Source organism: Eublepharis macularius, chromosome 3 (genome assembly GCF_028583425.1).
Source record: "Eublepharis macularius isolate TG4126 chromosome 3, MPM_Emac_v1.0, whole genome shotgun sequence".
NCBI lineage: Eukaryota > Metazoa > Chordata > Lepidosauria > Squamata > Eublepharidae > Eublepharis > Eublepharis macularius.
In genome coordinates, this window is record NC_072792.1 from 85,801,707 (window position 1) to 85,815,108 (window position 13,402).

The window sequence follows — 13,402 nt, forward strand, 5'->3', positions numbered from 1 at the left end:
AGATTGGTGCTCCAGCAAAATACCTGTGAGATATTGGAGCTAATTGTTTTATAACTCTTGTTACTTTAAAACATCATTTTGTTAAACGTTATACAATTGTTAGTCCATATTTTGTCAGTGCTAGTGCCCTGACCTGGATAGCCCAGGCAAGCGCGGTCTTGTTAGATTTGAGAAACTACGCAGGGTTGGCCTTGGTTAGTAATTGGATTGGAGACGTCCAAAGAAGACCAAGGTCGCTATGCAGAGGCAGGCAGTGGCAAACCACCTCTGTGAGTGTCTTGCCTTGAAAATCTTACCAGGGGTTTCCATAAGTCAGCCATGAGTTGAGGCCACTTTCCACCACCACTAGTTGCAAAGTAGCAGAAAGGGCTAGCTTTCATTCTTCCAAGTTTCCTTATCAAATATATTTAATGTACCATAAGAATATTCCATGAAGCAATCTCAGAAGATTACATAATGGATAGATATATAGTACCCTATAGATTTTTGCAGTTCAAAGCTAACAATAAATGTTTCTTCATAGGTAATCCTCCACTTAGCAACCCCTATGGTGATCCTAATTTATCACAACCGATAATGGCACTGCAGCAGAATGTGGCAGACATTTTGTTTGTGCGAACTAGTTATGTGAAAAAAATAATTGAAGACTGCAGTAACTCAGAAGAGACCATCAAGCTACTTCGCTTCTGCTGCTGGGAGAATCCTCAGTTCTCATCTACAGTCCTCAGTGAATTACTTTGGCAGGTAAAAAAATGAAGAATAGAAAAAAAGTATATTTGTTGAAGCGATTTGTATGCAGCGATGTCACCTAAATGATGTCTTATTCAAGAACGTGAAATCGCTTAAGTTTCCCTCAGTATTCTTGCATGTCAGCCCTAAGGGTTTATTCACTTTGACTTTAGAATTCTGTTGAAAAAAAGTGGATTAATTCTAGCAGCTTCTGGTAGAATTAACAGTGGCTGGAGAAGCTCACAGCTTTATATTCCTCTTTCCTCGCCCTGCTTTGAGGAAGATGGCTGTTACTGCACAATCTGTTCTTCTGAAGTCAGAGAGCTGCAGCATGTAGAATTTTGAAATTAGTACTTGACTGTATTGATGAGAAACAACTTCACACGTAAGTGTAGCATATTTCATACTAGATTATCAAAAGGTAAATACTTGAATAAGCAATATTAAAAATAGCATAATGTGAGGATTATTTTTAAAAATGAATTACTGCTGTTTCACGTGTTATCTTGTTGGGTGTAATCTTGATTTAATGAGGCAAAATATCTTGAACTTGTTCAGTAGTTACTATAAAAATTTTCTCATGAAGTCATAAAACGTTACTTAACAAACCTAGAATAATTTTTATGATTTGTGATACTCTCTTTGTGGCATTTTACTGTTTGCAAGTAGTGTTAGCTTTAGCTTTTATGCAGGCCAGACTAGATTTTTAAAGAGTTGACTGTGGGTTCCCTGGACAGAATATTCCATATGGAGCACAAAAACAGGGAAATACTGCCCCCTCTCCCCGGTACACTGTTTTGGCACAGAACAATGGCTTCGGAGGAAGGCAGGAGCCCTTCCTCCCCCTACCCCAGCATTCAGATCCCATTTGCCATCTACTGACTGTTGTTGTAGATATGCTCCTACTGGGTAGTTGCTGAATTTTTAAAGATTTCATGCTTAATTACTTAATGCTTTGTTTCAGCAATGTTCCACCTCTGAGTTCAGATTTAGGCTTGTCAAATTTCTGCAACCCTGCCACCCTACATTGAATGTCTTACCAGTTGATTGTATTGTATTTGTTGATTGAATGTACTAGCTGTTGATCGTGACTTGCAGTGTGTCATCTACCCTGGATCTCAGTGAGAAAGGCAAACACTTCATTAATTAATTGATTAATTTGGGCTGACTTTTATTTTTACAAGTCTTAAAAGCCATTCCACACAGCTGTGTGGCCATGGAAACCTGAGTTGGATCTTGATAACCCAGTCTTAACTCTTTAAAAACCCAAACATCTTGCTTTACCCTGTAATACACCTTGTTATGGCTTGTATGTTTTCCTCACACTTTGTTCTTTTTCAGGTTGCATATTCTTATACATATGAACTTCGGCCTTACTTAGATCTGCTTCTGCAGATCTTGCTAATTGAGGACTCTTGGCAAACTCACAGGTTAGCACTGGAATTCTTGTGTTCAACACTGTTCTTTCAGATGTGGGATAACTGTGTGAGAACCCTTGTGTTAGGGTGAATAGTAGATGTTATTATTTTTCTGGATTTGTCCAACAAAGCCTTAAGTAGTATTGAAAATAGCTGTAATGACAACATGTGGGAAATACAACTGAAGTATGCAGAATATAAACAAAGGGAAATTGTGCTTGATCTCTAACCTACATGGACATGGACGTACAAACCCTGGCATGAGCTTTTGACCATTCACAGACCTTGTTTGAATTGAGCAACAGCAATTTTGACCCACTCCTCCTTGCTGCAGCTCCTTGAGCCACATTACTTACTGCTCTGGAGAGTCGTTCAGCCCTCAACAGTAGTTTGTGGGGAGGGGGGATGTATAAAGGTTTGATGAGAAAAGGAGGTAAGAACTGCTATTCTCTCTTATCCCAGTTAATTTGTTGCAGTTTTTCACAACCAATTAGAACAGTGATAGTCAGTCAAATTATCAATAATAGAGGATGAAGAGAACTTGAGGGATGTGGACTAAAATGGGGCAGATAAGTAATTTATCTGGGGTAAAGTGCAATCTGATAGTATTTCATACTGATTCAAAATTGTGTTTCACTATTTACCTACCCATGTTGGTAGGAGTTTGCTGAGTGGTTAAATATACTGGGTGAAATAGATACAGAAACATTTCTCTGGTGGGGCGGAGGGGAGTATTGGAAGTTTTGGGTATGTGTAATGTGGGCAGATAAACCACACTGTTTTACTTATGTGGTCTTTTAATATTTTCACTTTTTAAAATGAATTGTCCAAATAAAAATGGTGAATCATAGGCACAGTTTGATGTATTGACTATTATAACTTCTATAAATAACTTAATGTATTTTTGATCAAATAAAAAAAGTGCTGCAGAAAATTGGGCACTTCAGACTGAAGTGATCCCAGGTGATTTAAACCCTTGACCAAAAATCTCATTGCCTTGCATGTGTCCTCTTAAGTTCTCTAACTGTAATACATGCGTATTCTGGCTCCATAATTGAACATTCAGTACTTGAATGTGCTTCAGTACATGCAGATCTAGAGTAAGGCTAGCCTTTATTTACTTCAATCTATACCCAATTTTCTCTTCATTGAGAATCCAAAGTGGCTGTACAACATTTTCCCCATCTCTGTTTTTTCCTCACAACCACTCCATAAGGTAGATTAGGTTGAGAGTGGGTGACTGACCCAAGGTCACTCAGCAAGCTTGCATAGCAGAGTGGAGATTTGAACTTGGGTTTCCCAGATCCTACACTCTAACCACTACATAACACTGGTGTTCTTTCCTGTCCATTTTAGTTTTACATCTGAATGAGACTTGTATGTGTACTTTTCTAGTGTCTGTTGAAATTTTGTGGAGCTTGCCTAACCAGGATCAGTGTAGTGGGTTGGATCCTGTGGTAAATTCCAGCTAATGGAAGTGTGGGTGACCCTTGTTGAATACTCCCTCGTACTGTTCCAGGGCATTCTCTCCCACAGGAATAGCATTTTGAGCTACAGCTGGGGGTGGGAAGCAAGTGGGGACAACAGAGAGGTCATTTTTGCTTGGTGAAAATGCCTTCTGTTGGTGGAGATTTATTGTGGAATCCAGTCCAGTGTTTCTTAGGAAAACATGTTTTTACCACTTAAACTTTGTACCGTTCTAACTTAGTGTATAACATATGGTAAACAAGGAAGAATTGGTAAATCCTCATCCAGACCAAACTGGTTAAGAAATAATTTTTTTCAAAATTATTTGGAATTAATTGTTAAATTGCAGATCGTATATAGTAGTACAAGGATAAAAAACGATTTTTGTAATTAAAGTTTAGCTGAAATGATGGTGATATTGATTTACATGCTTCTAGTCTATGTGAAATTCTGATCTTTTGGTCTGTTTTGGGGCTCTTTTCCCCTAGGATTCACAATGCACTTAAAGGAATTCCAGATGATAGAGATGGGCTTTTCGATACCATTCAGCGCTCTAAGAACCATTATCAAAAAAGGGCTTACCAATGTATAAAGTGTATGGTAGCACTTTTCAGCAATTGTCCTGTAGCCTACCAGATTTTACAGGTAAGTCCTTTCATCTCAATATTTGTATCCTGCTTTGATTCAACTGAGAGTTGTTTTCACAGGGTTAGTGGGAAGCGTGGTTATAGCAGCGCTAAGGTCTGCAAAATCACATATACATCTGCTTTAACCTATATTTTATCCCAAATAAAATATCAAATCCTCCCTTTCCCCACCCAGTAGATAGTAAAATGTCAAATCCTCTTCCACTCATTTATATTGTAAGAAATCCTTTTTTACTTTAATTTTTTTTTTTGGCTGATAGTTGAACAAACTACACATTCTTGTCAAAACCTGCTGAACTAAGATATTTGACAAATGTATTAAATAGTGAATATTTACTTTGTTTGTAGAGCAATGGAGATCTGAAGAGAAAATGGACTTGGGCAGTAGAATGGCTTGGAGATGAGCTTGAGCGTAGGCCATACACTGGCAATCCACAGTATACATATAATAACTGGTCACCACCAGTCCAGAGTAATGAAACATCAAATGGTTACTTTCTAGAAAGATCACACAGTGCAAGAATGACCCTTGCAAAGGCTTGTGAACTATGTCCAGAAGAGGTAAGAGCTAATTTGCATCTCTAGTAGCTTTTTCTGAATTGCAGTCACTCTGATTTGTACTTTTCTAAAATTAATGTGGAGAGAGTCCTAAATGAACTAAAGGGAGGTAAATGGCAGGTCAGTCCTAGGCAGAATTACATTCTTCTAAGCCCATTGACTTCAAAGAATGCATTTCTGCTTGGTATTGCACTGTTGGTCTTGCATTAGTTCCCCCCACCCCCACCCCCCAGTGGCTTCCAAAAGGTACTCTTAATTGGCAAGCATGGTTTCTTCTCTAGTCTTAATAAGATGGGCTGTTTCAATATTTTTAGCTTCGCTATATTACTTTGTGAAAGAGAAAGAGGGAAAGCTGCAAAGCTCTACCATAGGATTGTGACTCTAGACATGCTTAAAACCCCAGCAGCGCAAAAAGGATTGATCTTTATTGCCCCTATTCAGCAGCATCAGCGGAAAGAGGAAATCCTCCAAGCGATTTCTCTCCCCAGATTATGACTTCTCATACTCCTGCTGCTCTGGCCCAAAAAGCTGTTCTTGAGGGACAGGAGACCTCCACAGGAACAGCTTGTGAAGACAGGAGTTGGATGTCTTCAGAGGGAGGAAAGAAACAGCAGAAATTGCTTCCCTTTTCTATTCATGAAAACTGGATCTCAGTCATGCTGCTCAGATCTTGAGCTGATGCACAGCCAGCCCCAATATCTCACTCTGCCCAACACACTCACGTTTCAGAGCCACTGATGCATCATGAGGAATAGGTTAATTTTCCTATGTATTGACACACTCTGAGCTACTCAGGTTAGAGCTGCCTTCAGTATCCTTCCTACCACTCTTCTCCCCACACCCGAGGGGATATGGGAGGCTGAGCTCCCCTGTGAATACTTGGTCCCTCAGTGTGTAATCTTTAATGATGTGAGCTATTGGTAATATACTTTCATAAACTTAAGTTTTGAACATTCAGTAAATTGTAATGCAAAAGAATACGAAAGAGTAACTTGAAAAATGATGGTACTCATTTTAATGGGAGTGGTTTGCATTTATAGGAACCAGATGATCCAGATGCCCCTGATGAGCACGAGTCCTCCCCACCAGAAGATGCTCCACTGTATCCTCATTCACCTGGTTCCCAGTATCAACAGGTGAGCAGTGATTGCTTTGAAGAAATGCTTATTCACAACCCAACCACTTAAGCACTGTGCTTACAGCATATGAGTTCAGTTTTTAAAGAGGTCTTGTGTGCCCACTTATAAAAAATCATTTTGTGGAAAGTGGCTATCTATTCAACTTTTTGTAAAATTAAACATGGACCGCCAGAAAATGTCAGCGTTCTTACAGATAATAATAATAACTGCACTTATATGCTGCTCTTCTAGAAGATTAGTGCCCCACTCAGTGCAGTGGACAAAGTCAGTTTGTCGTCTCCACAATACAGCTGGATGCATCCAGAACAAATTGAAATCTCACATATCATGCTTCTATCTCTTATGCCTAGAATCTTGCGCGTTTTCAAAGAATTATGTGCTCTGCTGTATAGTTAAAATATAGTAGAGACTATATAGTACTATTTGACTAAGTTGTCCCATGGCAATTAATTAGAATAAAGTGCAAAGATTTGTTCATATGTTAGAAGCTCACTTTTTAAAGCTTTCTAAAACCAGAAATGAAATATATTATCCATGAACACTGAGTGCCAAATTCAAGTGTGCACATTGAAGATTAAACTCTGTTAAAAGTTAAATGCCCTGAAAAATGCAGTGTTAAATCTGGATATTTAAAATAGCATCTGGTATTACTGACATTTGTGAGTCATAGGTAACTGCGTTGTTTGTTCCTTTATCTTTCCTAAATCATTGTCGATATTCTGAATCTGTTAATTTCCTCTCATGCTCATTTTCCTTCATCTTTCTTTCTTTACTGATGTTCTCAGCGGAGTAGTTGGTAAATTATATAGCTCCAGTCCCCCCACAGTTAAACCACGATGTATCCACCAGCTCCTTTATCTATTAGTGTGTGATGTTGTCACTTTCACACCAGCTGCCTTTTTTACCTCTAATAGGAACAGTAGCTATTTTTTTTATTACAGGTATAGTTTTGTAATTGATCTAATATTATAGTATATCAGGGCATGCAAATATTTCATACTGGTCAGTTTTAGGCGTGTTTAAAAATAGTGTGCATTAAACGCAAAGTACCTCAAGTCTTTGGGGTGAATTCATCTTAAGTGTATTCAGGGCTTTTTTTTCTGTTGGAATGCATTCTAGCAGTTTTCAAACTGCCCCCCCCCCCCCACTCCTGGCCGTTTTAGGCCCGAAACGAGTAGGATTGGGCCCGAATCAGCCTGGAATGGGCCGCTGTTGGGTGAGGAAACACTCCCCTGCCTGGCAGCAGCCCGATCCTGGCCATTTAGGGCCCAAAATGGGCCCCAAACGGTCAGGACCAGGCCTCTGCTGGGTGGGGGAACACTCCCCTTCCCAGCAGCGGCCAGATGCTGGCCAAAACGGGCCCCAGATGGCCAGGATCCAGCCTGAACGGCCAGGATCGGGCCCGAAACGGCCAGTATCTGGTTGCTGCCAAGCGAGGGAGTGCTTTCCCTTGTGGCAGCACCCTGTTCCAGGCTGATTCAAGCCTGACCCTGGCTATTTTGGGCCCGTTTCAGCCAAATTTGGGCCCTAAACGGCTAGGATCGAGCCCAAAATGGCCAGAATCAGGCTGCTGCTGGGCCAGGGAGTGTGCTCCCATATGGCAGCACCAAGGCCGAATTGGGCCCCCTGTAGGCCATGAGAGCACTCCCGGGGGGGCCATGGCCTGTGTGATGATGTCACTTCCCGGAGGGCGCCACCTCCTCCCAGGAGTTGCCCCGGGTGAGAGTTCCCCCACCTCTTTCCCCAGAAAAAAAGTCCTGTATGTGCCCTTGGAAGAAAGGTTTATCACTTGTTTATCACTGCTTGTTTTTTTTGTGCCAATTTAAAAGAGCCAGTTTGGTGTAGTGGTTAAGAGCAGCAGGACTCTAATCTGGAGAACCGGGTTTGATTCCCCACTCCTCCATTTGAAGCTGACCTTGAGTCAGTCACAGCTCTTCAGAGCTCTCTCAGTCCCACTCACCTCATAAGGTGATTGTTGTGGGGATAATAATAACATACTTTGTAAACTGTTCTGAGTGGGCATTAAGTTGTCTTGAAGGGCGATATATAAATTGAACGTTGTTTAAAGTATTTTCTCATTTGTTTTTGAAGACTGACTTTAATTCAAGGCATTCATGTCTGTTGGGCAGCATTTGTCACTTCTGTCTTGATTCAGCTTTTGCATGAAGTTGGAATTCAGTTTTGTGTGTAGTTTCTTTAGGGGGTTTTTCAGTGCAAATTTATTCCGTTTGTAACAGGTAAGTGTGTGTTGGTTTAGAGAAAGCCACTGTAAAATGCAGATTGTTGCTAACCTACTAAGCAGTTGATATTTTTTTCTTTTTACAGAATAACCATGTGCATGGACAACCATATACAGGCCCAGCAGCACATCATATGAACAATCCTCAGCGAACTGGCCAACGAGCACAAGAAAATTTTGAAGGCAGTGAAGAGGTTTCACCGCCTCAGACGAAAGAATAGTGGAAATGCACATAATTAACTTGCTTCATCAAGACTGTGCACCCAGGCCTTACAGTCCAACTTTTCTCTGTGTCTGGCTAATATTTAGAAGAAGAAAAAACTATTCCTAATCAACATGGAGTGAAGAGTCTATTCACTGTCTTATCTGCAGAAAATTGCTGTCAATATATAACCTGCCTGCAGTGGAAAGTGTATAGTGTTTTGTAATAAATGGCCTGATGCTAATGTGTAAATGGCAAAGGTGTATATAGTATATTAATGTTTGACTGTTAATTCTTAAGCAAGAAACATTTTTTGTCTTGATGAGACTCACAGATCTACAATTAATTTCTTGATATATCCGCTGCGCTCTACAACCAGTGTTGCCTGCCTAACGGCAGTTGGATCAACTCCTTTCCAAAAAAAAAAAGAGAAAAAGAAAAAAAAGCAAGCCTCTCCATGTCAACCACAAAAATAGTTTCATGTAATTCTTTGCCACTGGAGTCGATTTTACTATGAGCAACGTAATGACTGGTAACCTTTTAATTATTTGGTTGATGTGGAAAATTGGTGATGTAACATTGTTTCTAGGTCTTTTTCATTGCCTTTTTCATTCTGGTATTAGGTTAATCACTTTGAAGCTATAGTTAAGCTGTAACATTTAGCATGGCTTCACACCAGGTTAGTGTAGCCAGTGAGGAAAGAAAAATTACAGTTGTCTGAAAGTGACAACTATGTTCTTCAGAGCCTTTTCTTCTGATATCTAGATTATTAAACGGGAGGGAGGGTTGGGCAATGTGACAAACAGGTGGTTTTCAGTTGCACATACGTTCCTCACATCTGATGTTTGACAGTTCTGTCTCTGGGTGGGATACAAGAACACTTAGTTTTCAGTAATAGGAAATTAAAAGACTTAAAACAAATATGCAAATTTTTGCTATGCCAGGATGCCTGGAGCATAATAGACTGTATTTGGTGTGCTTGTTTTGTTTCTTTGGTAGAGCTTATTTGATAAACTTCTAACACTTTCCTTTCTACTGCATTGCAGTGAAGCGGAAGTCAACAAAATCACACAATACTTGTGCCACTGCACCAAGTTAACTTGCTGGTTTCCTGCTCATTCACAGTTCTACCTGAAAGCAACAATTGTCTTTATCCATTATAAAATAAATCTTAACCTTAGAAGCAGGGTTTGATTATTAAAAGAGAAACTACTGGTTAGTCAAATGCAAAATCTGAAGTATCTATTCCAGACTAAAGATTTACTTAAAGACTTCAAGGAACGTATCAGTAAATACTGTATTTAAATTAAAATTGGTAACTTGAATGTGTGTAATTATTTTGGAGCCTGTCAAAACCAAATACCCCTGCAAAACAGATACAGCCCACCCTATACTATTTAAATATTTGCTGTTTTATTTTATAGAAATTATTTTGCTGAATTCACAAATAGAATTTGATTTAAGAAGACCATTTTTGTCCTGTGGTGTGTGTGTGTGTGTTTTTTAAAACAGACTGCACAGGCAGTTGCATTCTGTGCAGTAGACTGAATTCTGGAGCTACAGTCACATTGAGATTTGGTGGACAGAAATTTGATCCTTGATGAGAATAAAAAAGGAATACTGTAATAGTTTATTAATGTGACTATCTTGTACTTTTGTATGTTTTATATATACATATATATTTAATGAGCACAAGCTTGATGGTATTTTTTACAATTGAGTTAACAGAAAAAAACACTGCTTATCAAACAGGATTTATAGTTGGAATGAACTAAGTAAGAGAGTCACAAAGATGGTTTTTTGCATTTAGTGTAGAGATAGTTGTAAACCATGTTTAAATACTGTATGTAGCAGTGATCACTTTACCCTTCCAGGTTTTCTTTAGCATTCATGTTAATTGTTACATTTTTAGTAGCATTTAATTGGATTGGTTGACATCATTTGAATGAAACATTACCTATGTATTGGGTATGTTTAGTACCAGTTTAACTCAAAATATTATCCTGCTTTTGTATTAGAGCTACAACAGAACTCATATTTAATTGGACCAGTATTTATTGTTAAACATATTTCAAATACTATCTTTGCATACAGAAACAGGGAACTTTTACTTCAGCCTTGGAGAGGGAGTGGTTTAAGTGCAAAGTGATTGTGGCAATATGCGGTTTAAAAAAAACTGAGGCTGTAACTTATTTTTTCTCCTCATGGAGAATTACTCTTTGAAGTTGGAGGGTATTAATTAATCTTTTTTCCCTGGAAGAGAATCTCAGAGGATCAATACCTTTTCAAAATTATTGTGATCAGGATTGTTAGAGAATTCCTCTAATTATTGGCAGAATATCCGTTTATTCATTTCAGTTAAAAATTTCTCAAGCAAAATTAGTGTGTGCTTCTGTCAGAGCTTTGGCAGTAGTCACTTTACAGCTGTCATGTTATACCTCAATATTTATGACATATTTTTAAAAACCCTTAAAGTGCCTAAAGGTTTTATTTTACATTGCCGCTAATTATTGAATACTAATTCATTTGTAATAGCTAATGGGAAGTCTCTGGGTTGGATCCAGTCAGCTTTTTCACTCAGTCTCACCCAGTTCCCTTTCTCACTATACTCCTTCTCACTCATTGCATTTATCCATGCAGGTCATATGACCTAGTGTAGCTTTTTTGGTGGTCAAGGAGCATCAGCACAAAACCAGGTTAAATCCAAGCCCCTGTCTTCCATAAGAGATTAATTCAAGGTTACTCCTTTTTCTAACAGTTTGACCAATACTTACATTGAACATACATAGGAGAACTTTTTATTTTGTTTTTGTCAGACACTGCTAGCTAACTTAAGTGATGTTGATATGTATGGCTGCCAGCTTGCTGGACTCTGGTATGTATGGGAGCCTCTGAATGCCAAGTCAGGATAGTCTGTTTTCATCTCTCTCCCTCAGAAACCCAAGAACAAAACCCCTAGATTCTATACTTAATAGTTATGGAAAGAAGTGAAAGGATGCCTACAGTGTCCTCTGAAGATTCAGAAGCAAATAACAAAAATGAACGTAAAATGGAATTTTAGATAATTCTTAGGCCACTTCAGTGTGTCTTAAAATGGACTCACATTTTTGAAAAACTAATTTGAAAAACCTATTTATTGGTTTTGTCGAAGGCTTTCACGGCCGGAGAACGATGGTTGTTGTGGATTTTCCAGGCTGTATAGCCGTGGTCTTGGCATTGTAGTTCCTGACGTGACACTGAGAGATCTCTGTCTTTTGGTGCTACACCTCTGAAGAGGCCAGCCACAGCTGCTGGCGAAACGTCAGGAACTACAATGCCAAGACCACGGCAATACAGCCCGGAAAATCCACAACAACTATTTATTGGTTCATTCTCCCAACCAAAGCAACTTGTTAGCTGCTTATGTATCAGAATATGGGCATCATTGATACCATTTGTGAATTAAAAAGGGGAATAAATTGTTTTGAAATTGAGATGAAAAAACAGAAGTGAAGAGTAGTCCTGCACCTCCACACCAATGGTATTTTCAGCATGGAATTGCTCTTTATGGACTAGAAGCAAAATACTCATTTGTGTTGGTTTCTGTATTTTCTAGAAAACATTTTCCTAGTTCCCAAGAGGTTAGTATCCCCCTGCATAGTTATGATTCATTTCAGTGGAACTTGTATAACAATACTGTGCTCCTAGAGACAATTCTCATGGAATTTGCTCAAAAAGTGATTGTTTCCCCGCTCCGTATCATTTATACACATGCTGGTAATGTTAGAAGTTAGGTAGTTAAATGATTATTTTTTTGTGTTCTAAAATGCTTTATAAAAGGAATTTTAAGAAGTTAGATAATTCCCATAGCAGTTAAGAAAAAAACTCATTTCAATCAATGGAAGCATTTTGTTCCTCTGAAAATTATGACAGAAAACAATACAGAGGTGGCGTATGGCTTGTTCATGTTGTTTCTTTCATAATGCCCCATCAGATGGTGACTTGTGTGAGAGAACATGCCATTGCAGGTCAAATGCCTTAAAAAGAACTGCTTGTATTGCTTATTTCAACTCAGCTGAGACAGATCAGCCATCAGCATGTCATCAAGAATCAATTAGTCAAGTGCTGGAAGTGTATATGTGTACTGCCCTTCTGACTATTTTCCTTTGCCCAGCAGGAAAGTGTCCTGTTGATTTAAGTCCCTTTGTTCACTGGGGGGGAAAACCCTAAAACGATAGTAAGGCACTTTGATGTGTTGAACTTGCATAGTTAAAGTACCATGTGTTTAAAAACTGCATGGGAGTAGGGGTTCATGGAACTTCAGAAGAATGTCTGGAGTAATTGCTGTCATTGGAAAACAGCATGCAGCATGAACATTATTACAGAAAGGAAAGCCTGTCTTTGACTAGACATTTATGCAAACACTATTCTCTCTCCATTTTTTGTTCTCCTACTCAGCGGGCTTGATTATTGGTGTCAGTGAAATATTAAAATCAGTAGTGTTTGCAAGCTGCATTAGAACAGCAGCTATTGTACTTATGACACAGCCTTATTACAAGTGAGGTGCATTATATAACCTGAAGCTATTTGGGGCACTTTCTTCCTCATGGCCTGTGAAGATCCTTGCAGTTCATACATTTTAGTTTTGTTGCGATAAGGTTAGATGATTCCAAAACATCTGCACAGCTGCAGGGTTGAATTATAGGGGATTCTTATATGCTTAAATGACCAATTGTGCAAGCCAGTAAGTTGACAGGTAAATTGTGATTTGTTTTGTAACGGTAACGGTGCTTAATTAATTTCAGAGCAACCATCTTTTATAATGCAGTGTTTTTGTGCATGCATTCCACAGCTGTATAGATCTCATTGGTATGTGATATTTACTTCCTACATACAGTTTGTTACATGGATCCAAATCTTTGTTTCTAATTAGTTGCTGCTTCTCTGGGCTATTTCACACATACATTTTGTTCTACATATTAGCAGTCTCTGCCATCCCTGGGCAAAATTAATATGAAATAACT

The 13,402-nt window shown here is 38.8% G+C and overlaps 1 protein-coding gene across 1 annotated transcript in view; it reads left to right on the top strand.

Annotated features, from left to right (window-relative positions):
- Positions 1-9,867, top strand: part of USP9X (ubiquitin specific peptidase 9 X-linked) — a 141,649-nt gene extending 131,782 nt beyond the window's left edge. The window contains exons 40-45 of the mRNA XM_054973413.1: positions 524-744; positions 2,071-2,159; positions 4,103-4,259; positions 4,610-4,822; positions 5,860-5,955; positions 8,284-9,867. Of these exons, the coding sequence (XP_054829388.1) occupies positions 524-744; positions 2,071-2,159; positions 4,103-4,259; positions 4,610-4,822; positions 5,860-5,955; positions 8,284-8,418 (911 nt within the window). The 3' untranslated portion in view covers positions 8,419-9,867. The remainder of the gene's footprint in view (positions 1-523; positions 745-2,070; positions 2,160-4,102; positions 4,260-4,609; positions 4,823-5,859; positions 5,956-8,283) is intronic.
- Positions 9,868-13,402: the final 3,535 nt, after the last annotated feature.